The 21,107-nt window shown below is 38.9% G+C and overlaps 1 protein-coding gene across 7 annotated transcripts in view; it reads right to left on the bottom strand.

Annotated features, from left to right (window-relative positions):
• SLC12A6 (solute carrier family 12 member 6) overlaps nucleotides 1-21,107 on the bottom strand; it is a 62,155-nt gene that overhangs the window by 20,304 nt on the left and 20,744 nt on the right. For 3 of the 7 annotated variants that reach the window (XM_070727124.1, XM_070727123.1, XM_070727126.1), the window contains exons 3-7: nucleotides 6,280-6,374; nucleotides 5,274-5,405; nucleotides 2,706-2,852; nucleotides 1,649-1,703; nucleotides 164-294 (exon numbers count right to left, since the gene is read on the bottom strand). In XM_070727124.1, coding sequence (XP_070583225.1) covers nucleotides 164-294; nucleotides 1,649-1,703; nucleotides 2,706-2,852; nucleotides 5,274-5,405; nucleotides 6,280-6,374 — 560 coding nt within the window. Of the gene's footprint in view, nucleotides 1-163; nucleotides 295-1,648; nucleotides 1,704-2,705; nucleotides 2,853-5,273; nucleotides 5,406-6,279; nucleotides 6,375-11,888; nucleotides 11,934-20,334; nucleotides 20,500-21,107 lie in introns of those variants that run through there. The other 4 variants (XM_070727121.1, XM_070727122.1, XM_070727127.1 and 1 more) reach the window with 3 other exon arrangements.

Below are 21,107 nucleotides of genomic sequence, written 5' to 3'. Positions count from 1 at the left end.
ATACAGAAAGATGCGGAGTTGGCACCATGATAGCAAGACACACTCCGATCTGCAGTCTCCTGCTTCTCAGAGGAGCTGTAGCTGACTGGCAGGACTTAACACCTCACAATTACAACACCGCCTTGTTTCTTATGGGTCCTCCTGTGAGGTGCTGAATACCTACCAGGAAGATTTCAATAGCCCCCAAGATGTACATAGAAGCAGCAAAGGTAGTGCCAAGATAGAAGCAGAGTCCTACAGCTCCTCCAAACTCAGGTCCCAGGGCTCGTGAAATCATGAAGTATGATCCTCCAGCTGCGAAGAGGCAACAAAGAAAGAAATCTTATTATCCCTGTTTTTCACTCATTCCAACCCACTCAAAACTTTTCAGAAGGACCTATCCCATGGCTCTCAAAAACGAACACAACTATAGTAAAAAACCAACAACAGGACAACATCAGCATACCCCAAACAGAAATATAGGTAGTCCTCGACTTACAAAAGGTGGGGGTTCCATTTACCAGCTGGTACCAGTATGTCCTCTGGGAATCATCACGGGAGTGCGCATATGTGGCACGCGTGTGCTCGTTGGCATGAGATTTGGCTTCTGTGCATGCATAGAAAGTGAAATCTCACATGAAGACGTTCTTGCATGTGAGATTTTGCTGATTTTCATCAATTTCTTTGCTTCCGCACATGTGCAGAAGCAAAAACACGCCAAAAATCAGCAAAATCTGTCCGTGCAAAATATTTTGCTTGCTGCGCATGCGCAGAAACCAAATCTTGTGTGTACACACATTAAGGGCATAGAGATGCATGAGTATCTCAATTTCCGACATTGGAACCCTGATCCCAGCCGTACCGGCTGCAACCCGTTACTGACTTACAACCACAACTGAGCCCAAAATTAGTGAGACAGTTGTTAAGTGATTTTTTGCTCCATTTTATGACCATTCTTGCCACAGTTGCTAAATGAATCACAGTAAAGTTAGTAACATGGTTATTAAGTGAATCTAGCCTTCTCATTGACTTCGCTTGTCAGAAGATAATAAAAGGTGATCACATGGCTCTGCAATTTGTGACTGCAGTGGTCATAAATTTGAGTTAGTTGCCAAGCATCTGAATTTTGATCATTTGGCTATGCTGCAATGGTCGTAAGTGCGAAAAACTGTCATAAATTACTTTTTTTCAGTGCCACTGAAACTTCAGTCACTAAAGGAATTGTTGTAAGTGGAGGACCAATTCTAACCCTAGTGGTGCAGTGGTTAGAGTGCAGTATTGCAGGCTAACTCTGCTCACCATCAATCCTTGAATTTGATTCTTGATCTGCTCAAGGTTGACTCAGCCTTCCATCCTTCTGAGGTCAATAAAATGAGGAACCAGATTGTTGCAGGCAATATGCTGACATTGTGAAAACTACTCAGAGTGCTATAAAACACTGTAGGGCTGTTTCTAAGTTTAAATACTATTGCTATAACTATGGTTATGAGAAAGAATTCCATGCTTTGTGGACCACCAATGAAAGGGGTGGGGGGAACAGTCTCCATATCAACTAACCAGATTTCCGAGAGCTATCCAGGAGAACTTCTGAATATCAATTGATATTGATATTGATAGGCTGGTACTGCACACATGAGAGAAGATGTTTTTAAAAAATGTTAGTACTTACCAGGCACTACTCCATTAGTAGCAATGGCGCTCATGGAGATGGCTGTCAGCAATGTCTAAAGAGGAGATGAGAAATAGACAGCAGAAGTGTTTAGGAGACAAATATAGGTAGTAGCAAATTCTTAAATTTGTAATGTGTTAAGAATTACTCATAGAACTTATAACTTTTGGTTATTATTTTGACAAACTTAAATTAGCTTTCTCAGTTTTACATTTTGATAAAAATCAAATCGTGCCCCTTCTCCTTTTAGTTGTTCTTGTTATTATGGGTAATGTAGGTAAAATGCCAAGGTGAAAGTGAGCAAAATGGTTTTTGTTAGAATAGAATAGAATGGAATAGAATAGAATTTTATTGTCCAAGTGTGATTGGACACACAAGGAATTTGTCTTGGTGCATATGCTCTCAGCGTACATAAAAGAAAAAGATACATTTGTCAAGAATCATGTGGTACAAAACTTAATGATTGTCATTGGGGTCAAATAAGCAATGAATTTATTAAAAATCTTAGGATACAAGCAACAAGTTACAGTCATACAGTCCTAAGTGGGAGGAAAAGGATGATAGGAATGATGAGAAAAACTAGTAGAATAGAAGTGCAGATTTAGTAAAAAGTCTGACAGTGTTGAGGGAATTATTTGTTTAGTAGAGTGATGGCGTTCGGGAAAAAACTGTTCTTGTGTCTAGTTGTCTTGGTGTGCAGTGCTCTGTAGCGACGTTTTGAGGGTAGGAGTTGAAACAGTTTATGTCCAGAATGCGAGGGGTCAGTAAATATAGTTAGGTGGACATTTCCAAAAACCCAGAAATAGGTTAACCAAAGACAGGGAATAACAGATATGGAAATAAAAACCATCAGTGATCTAAACACAAAAACCGATTATATCTACAAAAAGGATTATTTTTGCACTGCCATCTCAGCTATGGGATGCTAACATCAGTGAGTGTAATTTCTCCTTCCTCAAGATCAGAAGTCTCCTTCTCCCCATTGTCCCAGCTTTCCTGTATATCAAAGACTGTTGCAACATAGTGTGATGCAAACTTGACAAGAGAGGTAACTTACACAGCAACAGCAAATAAGGACAATGGTAAAGGCTTGCAGCACACCAGCTGCACCCACAACCCAAGTAAGACGCAAGAAAAGAATCACTCCAAAGATGTTCTGCAGGCAAGGTAGGTAGACTCCCATGAACGTGCCCATCTGTGGAATCTAGTAGAAGAAAAAGAGAAGGATAGGCAGAGTGTTAAGACAAAGCTTCCCAACATCTCTATACAGGAAGTACTCAACTTACAACAGTTTATTTAGCGTTCATTCAAAGTTACAACAAGCACTGACAAAAAGTGACTTATGATCATTTTTCACACAACCATTACAGCATTCCTATGGTCACATGATCAAAATTCAGAATGCTTGGAAAGTGACTCATATTTATGACACTGTCAAAATGTCCTGGGGTCATGCATGATCACCTTTCGCCACCTTCTGACAAACAAAATCAATGGGGAAGCCTGATTCAATTAACAACAGTGTTACAAATTAATAACTGCAGTACAGTGAACCCTCGAGTTTCGCGTGTTCAAGTATCGCGAAAGGGCTATTTCGCGAGTTTTCAACCAGGAAGTAAACTCCACCATCTGCGCATGCGTGCCCTTCCACGCATGCATAGATGGTGGAGTTTCCCCGCCGGGCAGAGGCTTCCCTGGGTCTTCCCCCTCTTGCCCCCGTAAGACCCCAGCGGCGGCGCGAGCAACGGCGTGGGCGGGCGGGCGGCACGCGCTTGGGGACATCCCAGCTCCGCTCCCCAGCTGGGGAAAGCGCGCGCGTTTGGGGACTCCCTAGATCCGCTCCCCAGCTGGGGAGCGGATATAGGGAGTCCCCAAACGCGCGCGCTTTCCCCAGCAACGCGCGCGCGTTTGGGGACTCCCTAGATCCGCTCCCCAGCTGGGGAGCGGATCTAGGGAGTCCCCAAACGCGCGCGCTTTCCCCAGCAACGCGCGCGCGGTGGGGACTCCCTAGATCCGCTCCCCAGCTGGGGAGCGGATCTAGGGAGTCCCCAAACGCGCGCGCTTTCCCCAGCAACGCGCGCGCTTTCCCCAGCAACGCGCGCGCGGTGGGGACTCCCTAGATCCGCTCCCCAGCTGGGGAGCGGATCTAGGGAGTCCCCAAACGCGCGCGCGCACCCCAGCAACGCGCGCACGGTGGGGACTCCCTAGATCCGCTCCCCAGCTGGGGAGCGGATCTAGGGAGTCCCCACCGCGCGCGCGTTGCTGGGGAAAGCGCGCGCGTTTGGGGACTCCCTAGATCCGCTCCCCAGCTGGGGAGCGGATCTAGGGAGTCCCCAAACGCGCGCGCGCACCCCAGGCGCGAGCAACGGGGTGGGCGGGCAAAGGGCGGGCGGCAGTGGAAGCAAAAACACCATCTGCGCACGCGCAGATGGTGTTTTTACTTCCGCACCGCTACTTCGCTAAAAATCGATCATCGCGTGGGGTCCTGGAACGGAACCCTCGCGATGATCGAGGGTTCACTGTAATTCAATTAAAAACTGTGGCAGGAAAGATAATAAAATAAAGCAAACTTCACTTAAGAAATGTCTTGCTTAGCAAAAAAAATATGTTGGGCTCAATTGTGATAGTTAAGTGGAGGACTACCTATACAATGAAAACTTGAAATTTCTCTAATCCTCAGTTTTGTTTCTTTAATCCTATTCATTTCTCAAGATTCATTAACTTTAATATCCAGGTTAATCTGTTTTCTGAGCTCAGAATAGGTGACAATGTTTTCTTAGATGCTGACTCAGTCAGTGGTGGTCAGAAGGAATGAAGGTGGATATCAGTAAGTCCACTGGAATCTGAAGTTCTCAGAAAGTCTGAAAAGGTCAATAATGCTCATATGTGTCAGGCATATATAAAATGAGAAAAATATGTACCGGTACCTCTGCAATGTACTAATCTAATCCTACTTACTGTATTTTTCGAAGTATATGGCACACCTAAGTTTTGGGGGAAGGCAATAGGGGAGGAGGGGAATAATCTGCCTCCCATGCATTCATCTGGCTAGTCCTTAGTCTGGTCAACTTCAGCACATTAGTTCGCTGCTTTTGAGAAGGGTGCTTGCTTTTTATCCCCCAGTTGGGGATAAAAAACAGTTTCTAAAACACTTCACTTTTCTCTCTCTTCAGAAAGAGAAACAAAGAGAAAAGCAGGGAAAAGGAAGATTGCTTCACTAGCAAAGCACCAAGATCATTGGGGCTGAAAAAATAGCTTAGTAAAAACTACATTTTGAGTATAAGATGCACTCAAATGTCCAGCCTCATAGAAGCGGAGGAGGAGGTGTGTCTTATACTCTGAAAAATACAGTATTTAAGTCTCAAGAATTACATGAAGAAATCAAATATTTAAAAATATTTCTTCCAGGGCACACAAAAATTAAGGCTTATGTATGAAGCCCAGAACATATTTTGAGGAAATCAAATGTTCAGGATAGCTGGTTTCTCTAGTTCTACTATAATTGTGGAGGAAATATCTATTCTATCAATCCTGACCTTAAAACACAATTTATTTTATTTTATTTTTGGGGTGGGGGTGGGGTGGGGGGCTCCTATCAAGATGCCTTCTTGGTGCCATTCCTTACCTTGGTGATTTTTTTCTTGCCTGGAGGGACATTCTCTGCCTCCTCGTGTTCCCGGGCTCCCTGCATCAAGTTGGTATAATTGGCCATTCGATTGAGCAGGGAAGACACTTTGGGTCGGGTATCCATCTCCTCCTACCAAGTGGGATGGAAGACAGTAGACATGAGAACAAATTTCAATGTAAAGTCCCTTTAGGATGGATGATGGCGGGAGGGACAATGAAGGGGTGAACGTAGTGATCAAAGATGGAAGCTAAGAGAAATAAGTGTGGACTATCAACAAGCTAGTTATTCCACACACTTACGTATTCATTAAATCTTCATTAAATCTTCCCAGACTTTTAGAAAACTCACACAAGACTAGCCTCCCTTTTTTTACAATTACTATGAGTAGCTTTTAAAAAAATACAGATTAAATTTTTTTAACATGCAGAATTCAGAGTAACTGCACTTTTTCTACAGACTTATAACAGCCCAGAAACTTGAATTAAGATGAAAGGTTTTATTCATAAATTATATTACAGGGAACAAGGAGAAAGAATACAGACACAGATTGATATTGAAAGTACAGATATTCCTCATAACAGTCAGTGACCATTCAAAGTTACAATGGCACTGAAAACAGTGACTGGTTATCAGTTTTCACATGTATGACCGTTGTAGCATCCCCGTGGTCACTTGATCAAAATTTGGATACTTGGAAACTGGTTCATATTTATGATGGTTGCAATGTCCCATGGTCATGTGATAGCTTTTTGTAATCTTCTGATGAAGTAAACTCAATGGAAAAGCCAAATTTACTTAAGAAATTTGTTATTAACTCAACAACTGCAGTGATTCACTTAACAGCTATGGCAAAAAAAGGTTATAAAATGGGGAAAATTCACTTAACAAATACCTGGTAGCCAGAGAAATCTGGGGCTTCATTGTGGTCATAAGTCAAGAACTACCTATACAGGGTGGAAGTGGGAAAACACAGTGAAACAAGAATAAGGAACAGTGATCTCACCTCAAAGAGTGCCAAATTCTTGTCAAAGAATTCATCGCCTTCTTCATAGTTGATGTTGTTAAGAAATGTATGGGAATCCTTCTTGTGTCCAGGATCTGAAATGTGGAAGAGAAAACATGGCTTAAGGGAAAGAATCTATTTCTTCAGCTCTGGACATTGAAGTTCTATCTATACAGGAATAATAAGAATAAATCTTTGCTTATCTAAGCACTTGTCTAATCAGCTCATAAAAAGAAATATCTTCCAAAAACCAACTTCTATTATATTTAGAGTACAGATATGTCTCAAAGAACAGAAAGGGAACATTCAGAAAAAAGAAATAGGGGGAGAAACCATAAATTCAATTTGTCAGTCTAAACCAGGATTGTCAAACTCGAAGCACATAGGCCAGATGCGTCACATGCTGGCCACGCCCACCCCTGGTTTAGCGAAGGGGGAAAAGTTGTGATACGTCATGTGACAGCAGGACATGAGTTTGACGCCCCTGATCTAGACAAAGAGAAGAGACCACCAAACTCTTGTAAATTCAAACTCTGTGCAACCAATTAGGAGTAAGGTTTTCCCCATTTCTCAGGTAAGCTGTTAAAAGCTTTTACTGTTAACAGGAATTAACAGCAAAAGCTTTTCTTTCTTTCACCACTCTCTTTTGATGGTAAACAGGTTCCTCAAATATTAATCCCCATTATAAATAATTTGTATTCTTATCTGAAATCAGTAAACTCATTCTAACAGGAAATTTAGCTTATAGCACATTCTGGCACATTTTATTAGCTCTAAAAGAGCAGGAATGCTTGTCTTCTTTGGAATAAAGGAAGACAGAGGGGTTTTTTTTTATTTTATATTTTTGCTAACAGGGATGGTGGTAATGACAAACCCCTTCACCCCACAAAATTGTTGGAGATTTTTGCAGTAAGGATCACACTTGAGATATCAAAAGGAGCTAACCTATTACATTTCAGACTGTGAATGTACATGCACTCCATTATATAATGCCAGGAATCTATCTAGCCAATTTTTCTGTCCAGTGCGTGCTTGTTTTTTGTCTTGGAGGACTGTCTAACATACAACAGCTCTCTTTCTCTGGAGCTTCTGGAGGAATTGACTGAAAAACAGGCAGTAAAGTTCTAAAATTGTATCTGCAAAGGGATCATTTATGAAGGTGATAGGTTCTTGAAAGGGGTTCATATATAGTTTTCAAGGATATACAGAGTGTGCCAAATTCTACTGTAAAAAGTCTTAATTATGAACATTCTATAGGGACACGGTGGCTCAGTGGGTAAGACACTGAGCTTGTTGACCAAAAGATCATCGGTTTGGCGGTTTGAATCCCTAGCGCCGCATAATGGAGTGAATTCCATTACTTGTCCCAGTTTCTGCCAACATAGCAGTTCAAAAGCATGTAAAAAGTGCAAATAGAAAAATAGGGACCACTTTGGTGGGAAGATAACACTGTTACACGCACCTTTGGCATTTAGTCATGCAGGCCACATGACCATGGAAATGTCTTCAGACAGTGCTGGCTCTTTAGCTTTAAAACAGAGATGAACATCACCTTCTAGAGTCGGGAATAACTAGCACATATGTGCGAGGGGAATCTTTACCTTTACCTATAAAGATTCTTTCAGGTGAAAGTCTAAGATCAATCTTGAAGGGGAAGAGATATTTAAAAACTGAATCATTAAAAAATGCAGTTTCTTTAAAATCTATTTATCTCCTTTTTTATAATTTTACAGATTTTCATCCATGATGAAGGCAAGAGAAGCAAACTATCTTTGGAAATAAAGCATTTCAAGCAAGGCACTGTAAAAATAACTTATCGGTGTAATATGTTTCAAAAGAATCAGATTGATACCTTTTTCAAAATAAAATTCTAAAACTCCTAGCCTCTTCTTCAAATTGCTTTGCCAAAGCAATGAGCAGAAATAATTAGGTGCAGACTCAATAGCTGTCTAGTGTTTTTAATGCTGCGGACCAAACTAAGCTAATTGATCAAGGAAGATTGCCAATAATTGTTTTTCATTCTCCTGATTCATTCATCCAACAGGAAGAAGTTTTGAAACTTTCTACCTACCTACCTACCTATTTATTTTATATGCCACTCACTCCAAATGAACTCTGAGCAGCTAACAATTGGAATAAATACAACAACAATAAAAACAGTAAAAATCTAATAATAAAAATCAATAATAACATTAATATAAAAAACATATATATTTGCAATCAGCCTAATTCCAGGTCTACTGAAAAAGCCAGGTCTTAACGGCTTTCTGGAAGACTGGTAGGGTGGAAATAATGCGGATCTCTGGAGGCAGCTGGTTTCAAAGGGTCGGAGCCACCACAGAGAAGGCTTTTCCCCAAGGTCCCGCCAACTGACATTGTTTGGTGGACGGGACCTGGAGAAGACCAACTCTGTGGGCCTTTACTGGCCGCAGAGAGGTATGAGGGAGGAGGCGGTCCCATAAATAGTCTGGCTCTGAGCCATTTAGGGTTTTAAAGGTGATAACCAACACCTTGAATGGCATTCAGAGACCGACTGGCAACCAATGCAGTGCACGTTAATTTGGAGTAATATGGGCGTACCTTGGTACACCCGTTAAAACATGAGCTGCTGCATTCTGCATCAGCTATTCCCCAAACATTAGCATATATCAGTTTCTGGGCTCCAGTAACACTGGATCTGTTATTCATATCTCCTACCTCAGAACAGGCAGGTCAGCAAGAACATGTTGACTGTGTCCAAATTGAAGCAAATTGAAAATTATAGAAAATATACTGGTTTTCAATTTATTGCTGATTTTAAATACAGAATTAGGACATCTGCCTGAGCTGAATTTATACCCTACCTTATTCAGCCTTCGGAACAAAAGGCATACAGGCAGTCCTCAACTTACAACCATAATCAAGCTCAACGTTTCTGTTGGTAAGTGCTTTCCCAAGTTGTTAAGTGAATCACTGTAGTTGTTAAGTTAGTGACAGTTAAATAAACAAGTTAGGTTTCTCCATTGATTCTGCTTGTTAATAGAATAGAACAGAACAGAATAGAACAGAATTTTATTGGCCAAGTGTGATTGGACACACAAGGAATTTGTCTTGGTGCATATGCTCTCAGCGTACATGAAAGAAAAAGATACATTTGCCAAGAATCATGTGGTACAACACTTAATGATTGTCACAGGGATCAAATAAGCAATGAAGAAACTATTAATATTAATAAAAATCTTAGGATACAAGCAACAAGAACGCAAAAAGTGCTCACATGGCTCTAGGACACTGCAACCACAATAAATGACTCAGTTGCCAAGTGTATGAGTTTTGATCACATGACTGTGTTGTTTCTGTGTCATATATGTATAATTTTGCATTCATTTGTCATGTTTATGTAGTGGATATTGGAGGACCCTTTGAGAGCTATATTCAACAAAAATTCATTTTAATGTATGCGAATTAGTGTACATTCAAAATGACAATAAAATTATTATTCTATTCTATTCTACTCTATGACCATGGAGAAAATTACAGTCATAATTTTGAAAAACAGTCATTGTGTCATTGTAACTTTGAATGGTGATTAAGTGAATTGTTAAACTGTAAATCACAGACTATCTGTATTAAAGTTAAAATGCTGTCATTCCTCTATTCTGCTCATAAGGGGATAATAAATAGCCTGTTAGCTGGCCAGCTTTATATGGGAAAGGGAAAGGTGGATGAGTCACCCCATTTTAGAGAAATGAAGGAAGAATACAGAATTCTATGTTCTGATTTCTGCTTTCAGAGTATGTTGTTGTTGTTATTTGTGAAGTTGTGTCCGACTCATCGTGACCTTATAGAAAACATTCCTCCAGGCTTTGCTTTCCTCTACTATCCTTTGGAGTCCATTTAAGCTCACTCTGATTGCTTCAGTGACTTCATACAGCCATCTTATTCTCTGTCGTCCCATTCTTCTTTAACCCTTAATTTTTCCCAGCATTATGTAGCATCTACTAAATGAAGTAGGGACAAGCTTTCATTGAATAGTTATCCTAAGGTAGGGATAGGCAAAGTTGGCTCTTCTATGACTTGTGGAGTTCAACTCCCAGAATTCCTGAGCCAATCATGCTAGCTCAGGAATTCTGGGAGTTGAAGTCCATATGTCATAGAAGAGCCAACTTTGCCTACCCCTGTCCTAAGATAACATTCCCAGCACACTGGAACAAACAGCTCCAGGCTATTTTGCTGATATGCTTTTGCTGACTCTTTTATCTATTCTATGGAATCCTACAAACACTCCCTTTGACAGAGATAAGCATCTGCTACTGTTTACCCTGTCAGTTTTCCCAGACTGAAGATGCAAGACTCCCTTGATCTTTCAAAAGCATGTTGATCCTGTTTCAACAACCCCAAATCTCTGATACCCATCCTGATTTTTTTAAAAAAAAGTCTGAGTTCATAGTAATTACTAGTGATAATCTATAGAATGGTAGAATACAAGGTAGTCCTCGATGTACAACTACAATTGACCCCAAATATCATGTTGCTAAGTGAGACATTTGATAAGGGAGTTTTGCCCCATTTTGCGACACAGTTAAATGAATGATTACAGTTGTTTAATTAGTTACACCGTTGTTAAGTGAATTTGGCTTCCCCATGGATTTTGCTTGCTAGAAGGTTGCCAAAGGGGATTGTATGACCCTTGGACCTAAGTATGAAGCAGCTGCTAAGCATCTGAATTTTGATCAAGTGACCATGAAGATGCTGCAATAGTAAGTGTGAAAAATGGTCATAAGTCACTTGTTTCAGTGCTTTGAATAGTCACCAAACAAACTTGTTGTAAGTTGAGGACTACCTGTAATTTTCCACTGGTGTAAGTTCTAACTTTCTTGCAGAAGAAATGACATTGTCATCACTGTATTTGATCTTGTGTTGTTTTTAATAATGAACTGTATGTTCGTTATGGCTTTATAAATTGAGTAAGCAAATGAATGAATTAGAGCTATTTTGTGTTGAAATAAAACCAGGCTGAATCCAAATGCTACAAAAATAAATATAAATCAGGAAGAGGTATGTCTGTATTTTTACCCATGCTAAAGCAGGACATAATCTAGAAAAGGTATTTATCATCTACCCATATACTACTTTTATCAATTCAATTCAATTCAATTTATTGGATTTATATGCCGCCCCTCTCCGAAAACTCGGGGCGGCATATAAAGCGGCATATAATGGTCAGCATGACCATTATCCTTTTATGAGAATATAATCCAAGCTACTGAAAAGTTACACTGCTCCTTTACAGAATATAATCAACCAAGAAAATAGCTACTATATTTATAAACACATCTATTAAAGCGCAAGCATCCTATTACTGGAAAATTTATGAGTTCTACTGATGATGACGGCACTACACATTATTAGATCATTCTCTTTTAGATACAAAGATACACACTCCTACATACACACACACCACACCACATAGATACTTAACTTCCCTCTGTCCACTCATACGGCTGCAGCCAACAGAGATTTGTGCCCTCAACCCCACATCAGCTGATCGGTTAATAACAGGATAACATACATTTACCATATAAACACACACATCCAAACATACACAAAACACCTCTTTGATACTGTACCTAAGAGCTGACATTGTTCCCCTGTGATGGAAGTTTGACTCACATCTGAAAAATGAAGCAGAACATGAGGGGGGAGGGAATGAATAGCAAAATAAAGAGAATGGGAGAATAAAATGAACTGTTTTGTTCCTAAACTTCCCAGGATTTCTTTAAAATGTACTTTCCTTCAACAACCATTAATCAACTTCACAAACAGCATGAAGTAACCCATCAGGGAATCGACTCTGTTATTTTAAACTGACAGCTGCAAATCGGTGAACAAAGGTTTAATACTAGAAGCCACTGTAAAGAATTATGGTTCTCCTTTATCACCCCCACACAATTGATGTCATTTTGTCATCCAAGAGGCCAGGGTGATAATAGATAGGGCAGTGGGGCACCCCAGAGTGAAGGGGGGGGGGGCGGAAGGACTAACGGAAGAATGAGGCATGATTCCTTTCTTTCTATAACTCTCTCTGGCGTATTCCAAATTACAATGCTTGAATGCAAATAATAAGATCTCAAACAATATAACTGTTTTCAAAAATGGCTTTCCAAATATTAATGAACTTCAATATCCTTTTACAAAAATTTATCTTGAATATGCCTAATGAAAAATACATTTTCAGTTATGTCTGGAAAAGTGAAGATTGGCCATCTGTCTTGTGCTCTGTGACTTCCTGATGGAGCAAGACTATTAACAAATGCATAAGAAAGGAATGTGTGACTGGTAATGCAAAATTCTAATGGCTTAGTTAGCAGTATGTGTTCAAATAGAAATAGACCTAGGGTTATGCAAACATAAACAATATGTATAAATTATATTGCCTAATAAACATGTTGCTCATGAGACTGAAGATGACCTCTCTTCTTGCCCTCTCAGTTAATAAAATGCAGCTGATATGAGCATGATTCAAGATCAACTTCCGGGTTTTTTGTTTGTAATTTTCCTTTGAAAGAATGGCATGCTATGCCCATTTATTTTTCCACTGGCATGCCAGGCTCTAGATTTGCTTGGCCTTAAAAAACGTTGGAGTAAGATCAGATCTTGGCTGATAGAGATAATAAAATAAGATATAAAGAGGAAGCCTAAAAAATTTATATTAGGCATAATTGACAAAATAATATAAAAGGAAAAAACTATTTGATTATACGCATCACTACTGTGGCTAGAATAACATATGCACAATTTTGGAAAAATAAAGATACGCCAAAAGACAAGGACATAATTAGAAAAATACTGGATTGTGCTGAAATGGGTCAATTAACAAGGAAAATAAAAGAAAAAGAAGACACTGAATGCTACTCGGTATGGAATAAATTATATCAGTAGCTGAAAGAAAGAATAAAAGGTGAACTAGAACTGTCAATTCTTGAAAGAATAACATCAAGTCTTTATGGATCATTGTATAGAATAATGTAGAAGAAGAACGAAGAGAGAACGAACAAGTAATTTATAAAAAATATATTTGTATAGGGAAAGTATATTGGTGGATGCAAACCGAGAGATGTAGGGGAACTGTACCCATTTATGTTTGTCTGTCTTATTTATGTATGTATTATATGTGTATATAATAATAATAATAATAAAAAAAAAAGATTTGCTTTGATTAAATGCCTTAAATCAGGGTCACCAACCTTTTGGACCTCAGGAACCACTAAATAATTTTAATTCATAATTTTAAATCCTGCAAATGACTAATATGATCTGCCTAACAACCGGCTGGGCGGGTGCAGCTAGGTGGTCCTATGATGGTAAGCATGGCCAACTCGATGTCACTCACCTCGAGGGGCACCTTGCCTCAACCCTCCATTCCCAGTCACTCTTTGCCTGCCCACCTGGGCTCTTTAGGGCCCCAACAAGAAGAAGTTATTGGAGCTAAGCAGTCAACAAGAGAAAGAAAGACTTAGTTCAAATTGTATCCAACTGAGAAGGAGGAGGCTTAGTAGAAGCACCTCTCTGAGGACTATGAGCATAAGCTTTCGAAGCAGAGATAAGACCTGTGGGAGTGCAAGGCCAAGTACCAGCACCTGCAGGCTCAGCGGGTTGAGATGGTCAGCCTCTTCCTGGCCGTGATGCAGTCCCACTGGAACAAGACCTTCCAGTTCTTTGCCACCAACAGCACTTCCCTCTAACCTTTGTCCAAACCCTGCACTAGGAGATTGAAGCAGACCCCAGCTAGGAATTTTTGCTCCACTCCAACCTGCACAAAAAGACCCCAAATAGGGAGACTCTCTGCAGCATTCATTGCATCTATCTGGGTCAGGGGATGTAGTTTGAGGAACCCTGATTTAGTGCAATATAAAAAATTAAAATCATTTTCCTGCAGACCACCAAATTTTTTTCGTGGTCTACAGACCACAGACCACTGGTTGGTGACCGCTGGTATAAGTGTCCATCATTAAAACAGAGCCAATGTGCAAATCTTCTAAAATCAAATCAAAACTGGATGTTTTAACAAGGCTGTTAAAAAATCACAATAAAACAATAAAAAAGGAAGGAGATTAGGAATGGTATAGTATAGTTATCAAATGAAAAATTTGTACATTATATACTATATGAAGATCAGGCAGTTGGGATAAACTGGCAAGTAAATTTAAGATACTGTTTATACAACAGACTGTTCATATGCTTAAAGTGTTTTGTAAACAGCAACCCAAAACAATTAATTAAACAATCTGAAATGCTTTAAGAACAGCAAAACCTGGACTCTCTCCAAAGGAAGTCTGCCCAAAGCCATTCATCAGTACTTTATAGGAATAGGGTGAAGCTCTATTTCAATATTGGTTGCCGATCAGTTTCCAGTCATAATTCAAAGTGTTGGTTATGACATATAAAGCCCTTCATGGCACTGGACCAGATTATCCAGGACCGCCTTCTGTCGCACAAATCCCAGCGACCGGTTAGGTCCCACAGAGTTGGCCTTCTCCGGGTCCTGTCAACTAAACAATGTCGTCTGGGCCCTCTGGAACCAACTCCCCCCAGAGATTAGAATAGCCCCCACCATCCTTGCCTTTCGTAAGCTCCTTAAAACCCACCTCTGCCGTCAGGCATGGGGGAACTGAGATATTCTTTCCCCCTAGGCCTCTACAATTTATGCATGGTATGTTTGTATGTATGTTTGGTTTTATAATAAGGGTTTTTTAGTTGTTTTAGTATTGGATTGTTACATGCTGTTTTTTATCACTGTTGTTAGCCGCTCCGAGTCCACGGAGAGGGGCGGCATACTAATTAATTAATTAATTAAATAATTAAATATTTTCTTTTGATGTTACCTTACTATTACTGTGGTTTTGAGTTCACATGTGCTGGTTTTGTTCTTTTGAGAGTCAAAACTACTTGCACTCTTTTTATCACATTTTCATTTTAAATATTAAATTGTCTCATGAGCCTGGCATATATAAAGGGTGTCAGGCAATAAAAATAAAATGACAGTAACCAAAATAATTTCAATAAAATATTAGTTTAATAGACCTTTGACAGAGTAAATGCTATTCCCGAATTTGTCATCATTTAAGGATTAACGCGTAGTAAATCAAGTGTTTGTTGCTTAAATTCAGTGTTATTATATCAATAAATTAATGAAAACTATAAAATCAGACTTACAGATTTAATGAATACTTTTCCCAAAATCTTGTAAAAATAAGGTTAAAGTAAGGTTTACTGCACCCAGGTATAATTTTAATGATAGGGGAAGAGAAGCTTTTAAAGCTTTTTTTAAAAAGTGAAGACATATTCATTAGTAACTACCTATATTGGGCAGCAAAGAAATTTGATAAAAAAATTGCTTATATAGACAGCAATAAGAAAAATGTTCAGATTGTGAAGATTGAAAACCATACTTCCAGAAAGTCAACATCAATCAAGGCATACAAAATCTCAAGTCTCCTAAGAGATCTTGTAGGGAAATTGTCAACAGATTATGTGAAATAGAAGGGACTAGTTGATGAAATATCAAACCAAAATAATCCATCTCCATCTTGGAGTCTTGGGCAATCACTTAAATATGAGGCAAAACTGTGTGGCAGCAGTCAAAAAAAGCCAATGCATTAACAGAGGGATAGAATCAAGATCACATGAAGTTTTAGTACCACTTTACAAAGCCGGAGTAAGACCACACTTGGAATACTGCATCCTGTTTTGTATAAAAAGATGTTGAGACTCTGGAAAGAGTGCAGAAAAGAGCAACAAGAATAATTAAGATGATGGTTACAGGAGAATGGTTACAGAAATTGGGTATGAAAAGAAGGACTAGAGGAGGCATGATAACAGTTTTCCAATAGTTGTAGGGGCTGCCATAAAGAGTGGGTCAAACTATTTTCCAAAGCACCAGAAGGCAAGGTGAGAAACAATGGCTGTAAACTAACCAAGGAGAGAAGCAACCTAGAACTAAGGAGAAATTTCCTAATGGTGAGAGCCATAAACCAATTCCTTAAGAAATTGTGAGTGCTCTATCACAGGAGGCTTTCAAAAAGAGACTGGACAACTATGGTATTCATCTTAAACAGACTGCTTTAAAGTCTCCTGTTAAAGCAGGGGTTGTATTAGAAGACCTCCAATGTTCCTTCCAACTCTATTATTCTGTGTTCTATATTCATACACAAAGCCACCTTCATGTCTGTGAAGCATTCTAGCACTGGCAATCTTCCTTGACCAATTAGCGTAGTTTGGTCTTCAGCATTAAAGACACTAGATCACTGTTAAGTCTGCACCTAATTATTTCTGCTTGTTGCTTTAGCAAAGCAATTCGAAGTGTTGAAGAGGATAAATGGAGATTATATCAGATCTGGGCACTGCCAAAAATGAAGGTTCTGGATTACACATTAAATCTTAATTTAGAATATGTTTCTAGGGCATGGTGTGTAGGTATGTATGTTTCCTCATCATCAGTAGGAAAATAAAATCTATAAAGAAGGATGCATTTCTGGAAATCATAGAAATGTTTTTATTCAGGATTATTATATTTAGGGCATAAAAAGATTAACTCAGCCTAAGAGATTTCATCTTAACAGGTTTCGCTCTTGAACACAGTCTTTTATAGGAAGTGGTGTGAAGGATATTAAGGTAGTACCATAATTTTGGCATCTCTGGGCATAGAAACCCACTACTTATTTTCATAACACTTATTTATTGTTTAAAAAGCTTTTTTCTTTGTTACCTGTGAAAGAGGGGCGGCATACAAATATAAATAATAATAATAATGATGATGATGATGATGATGATGATGATGATGAACGAACAAAGGCATAAAGAACAGACATAACACAAAGAGAGCAACTTTTTATCAGTCAGCATCCAGCCTTTTATAGCCAGATATAGCTAAGCAAGAACTTTCAGGCTATATAGGAATCTTTTGAGGGAAAGAGAGAAGTACACAGGCAGTCAAACCAAAGACAGAAATATTATTTGGGTTGACTGACAAAATGATGGGATGTATTAAGCTTTACTTAGGTTAACAGCTGCAGCTTAGAATATTGTGCAACAGAACAAACTTTTCTGTCTAGTTTTAAGGTTTATGTTCCCTTTCTGATACATGCATTTCCTACATAAAATTAATTATTCAAATAAAATAAACACCATGAGGAAAATTCAACTTCCATTTTTCTGATGAATGGTACAAAATGTACTCCAAGTTATTTCTTCTGAGCCACCCTTTCATAAACAAATCAACTTGCAAATTAATTTGTTTTGGGTTATTAGCTGTGTTCTTTCCAAATACAAAGGAAAACCAAGAATATAGATGCTTTCTCTAAGTAATACGTATATGCTTCCTCTAGCACATTAGAATAAAGTGGGAGTAAAGCTCAGCAAACTCGAATGGTTTTACCCTATCATATTATACTCTCAGATTTACATCTTTCATACCTCTAATTAGGAATCCTTTTTTAATAGAGTACAGAATTATATGGGACCTTAGAGGAAATTTTTTTGAACATTATTGTGCAAGGCTACATTTTCTAGCTGCTGTTTCCTATCTGCAAAATGGGAATAATAATGAAATCTATTGCTGACTATTGGGAAGAATGAAACAAAGCACTGTTCAAAACAATACTAATAATTTCATGGACTAATGGCCACAAGTGTAATAAATAGTCATTTTTAGCCATTTTCTTTCATTTAAATGTTCAATTTCTTTACACTGCTCTCCCAGGTCAAATGTAAGATAATTTTGGTTAGTGTCTGTACCAAAGAAGTTTTAAGATGGCATTGAAAACAATGAACAGGTAAAAAAAACAGGAAATGGGAATATATATTTTTTTGGCAAATTCAAGGTTATGCCAGGTAACAGTGTAGCAATTTGACTATAAACAATGCAGGCCAAATCATATGAAACAGACTCTTGAAGATACACACCAAACAATCTTCATCCAAACATCCAAATATACCATAATTAAGAGTAAGATAGTCCTGGGCTTGTAGAATTAATGGGAAAATTTTAGCAAGAAAACCTTATGTTGAGGGAATCCAAAAGAAAAAAAGACACTAAGAATTTATTAGATTAGTTTAGCATGGCTGGAATGTGATGGGAAATATAAATGAAGCAGAGTATGTATGGAAAGGAAGTATAGATGAAACTTAAAAAATTAGAATATCAAATTATCAGTAATTTAATTTAATTACTTAGATTTATAAGCCACCCTTCTTTAAAAGCCACAGTGGTACCAACACCACCAGATGACATGGCTCACCAAATGAACAAAGACTGTGGCAACTTTTGCATCTCATTTGGAAACCAAGGACTCAGAGTATGGAGGAAGAATGGAGAGGCACACATAGCAAGATGCTTCAAGCCTAGTGTGACATTTCCACAGTCTGTGTTGATTTGGGGAGCCATGTCATCTGGTGTTGGTCCACTGTGCTGCTTCATTAAGTCCAGGGTAAACACAGCTGTCTACCAGGAGATTTTGGAGCACTTCATGCTTCCTTCCACAGCTGAGCTTTATGGGGATGATGACTTTAATTTTCCAGAAGAACTTGGCACTTGCCCACACTGCAAAAAGCAACGAAACCTGGTTCAACAACTGTGGGCTTACTGTACTTGATTGGCCAGCAAACTTGCCTGACCTGAATCCCATAGAGAATCTATGGGGAATTGCCAAGAGAAAGATGAGAGACATGAGACCGAACAATGCAAAAGAGCTGAAGGCCACTACTGAAGCATTCCATAACACCTTAGAAGTGCCACAGGCTGATAGCTTCCATACCACACCACATTGAGACAGTAATTGCTGCAAAAGGGGTCCAAACCAAGTACTGAGTACATATGCATAGTTATACTTTTCAGAGGTCTGTTTTTATTCTATGTATAATCCCTGTTTTATTGATCCCATGTAATATTCTAATTTTCTGAGATGGTGGATTTGTGGTTTTCATGAACTGCACCCCATAATAATCACAATTATGACAAATCATGCTTGAACTATCTTGCCTTGCATGTAACGAATCTCTGTCATATATTACATTTCACCTTCTAAGCTGCATTACTGAAATAAATGAACATTTGCAAGATATTCTAATTTTTCGAGTTTCACCTTTATTATCCCGGGAAGGCTCTGAAGATGAGCAAATTAAAAAATAATCCAGTTAAGAATATAATGGTAAACAATGCAACTCAGAAGAGAGAATAAGGAGAATAAGATACCTATCAATCCATCCAAGAAATAAATGATGTGGTATAGGTATTATCTGTTTTAATCACCATTAGGATGGAGTCATAGCAGAACTGCCTATAATGTTTGTGAATGGATTTGCATGATGCTAGAATGGAAGCATAAAGAGAAGAGATTCTGAGCCCGAGTCATGAAGTTGAACAGCAAGCAAATATAATATATATTATATTTATTGTTATTTATTTTAAATTCTATTTCTGGGTATACACACAAAAATCATACCCAGAAAAAAATGAGCTACTCTATTGCTGTGATCCTAAAATAATATATTCAAATGAACCTGCATTGCACACCACAATTTTTTGCATTGATGTAGGCTCACTTGCTATCTAAGGGCTGAAACAGAACAGGAATCCTAGATGCACGCGTGGCTATAATTTCCTCCCAAGTACAAGAAGCAGAACATTTGGCCTCTGTCCGAATTAAGCTCTAATCACAGATTATAGTTTGGTTCTGACTTCAGTAACTTGCCTTAGACAACTAGTTTCCACCAGGCTGAAGGTCTCGTTTCAGGAATGTTAGTGAGAAGATGATTAATGGATTAAATAAATCTAGAAAAGAGAGATGAAGACTAAAAAAAACCACCCCTATCAGAAACTGGAAAGTAACGATGGTGAGGGGAAAGCAAAGGAGACAGGGTGGCTTTCTCCCTGTTAGAAGGCAAATGAGCACATGGTTCTTCCTAGCAAATGAGGATAACGAAAAGGGTTAAACATTACCAGACCTCAAATGAAAAGCTGGGGGAGGAGAGAAACCTTGATAAATGGGAAGAAACTATTCAATTTAACTTGCTTACCTTCCCCGGCAGTTTCACTAGGATCCCAGATCCGCCCTGGTCTGCTTCCTGCCTGTCCATCCCCCTCTGGTTTCCCCTCTTCATCATCTTCCACTTTTGTTACAGTGAACTGAGGCATGTTCAGAGCAAAACTTTCTTCCAGGCCAGGACACAAAGAACTGAAAGTATCGGTGGGTCAGGTGACAGGCAGCCCCAGGGAATGGGAGGGAAAGGGTGTGGGAGGGAGACACACCTCTACAGGGATAGGTGTGTGTTCAAGTGTATGCATGCCATGGAGTTATTTACAACCTTGCTACTAAGAAGATTACTCTCAGTGCATACTGCTATGCTGCATTAGTTTGCACATTCTTTACATCATCCCAGCAATATGCAGTCTCATGGCTTTCTGCCAAAATTAAATGCAGCCCTGCTAACAGGTAACACTAGTTAATAATTGTTTGGCCTTATATAAAGAGTATTTGGGAAGTTATATTTGGGAGAAGCTGTATAGTTTGTGCACTTTAAAGGGAAACAGTATCATAAACTTGAAATCACAAAGAACTAATAACCATTGTAATGCAAAGAGAGAGTCACCAAAATATAGTCCTGCTCGCAGTGCCTATAAGACAAGTAGTGTATTCTGCAAAAGTAAAACAACTCTCATCAGCAGACAATTCAATCTTGACAAACTGCCCTTCCCTAAAACCAGAATATGATTCAAAGTGTATATGGCCGCATAGTGGCAGCTATTCCTGGAGAAATGAATCCCTGTTTTCAGTTTTCCCCGGGAAAGT

Source organism: Erythrolamprus reginae, chromosome Z (assembly GCF_031021105.1).
Source record: "Erythrolamprus reginae isolate rEryReg1 chromosome Z, rEryReg1.hap1, whole genome shotgun sequence".
Lineage (NCBI taxonomy): Eukaryota > Metazoa > Chordata > Lepidosauria > Squamata > Dipsadidae > Erythrolamprus > Erythrolamprus reginae.
Note: the sequence above shows the minus strand (reverse complement) of the source record. Positions and strands in the feature narration are given on the sequence as shown.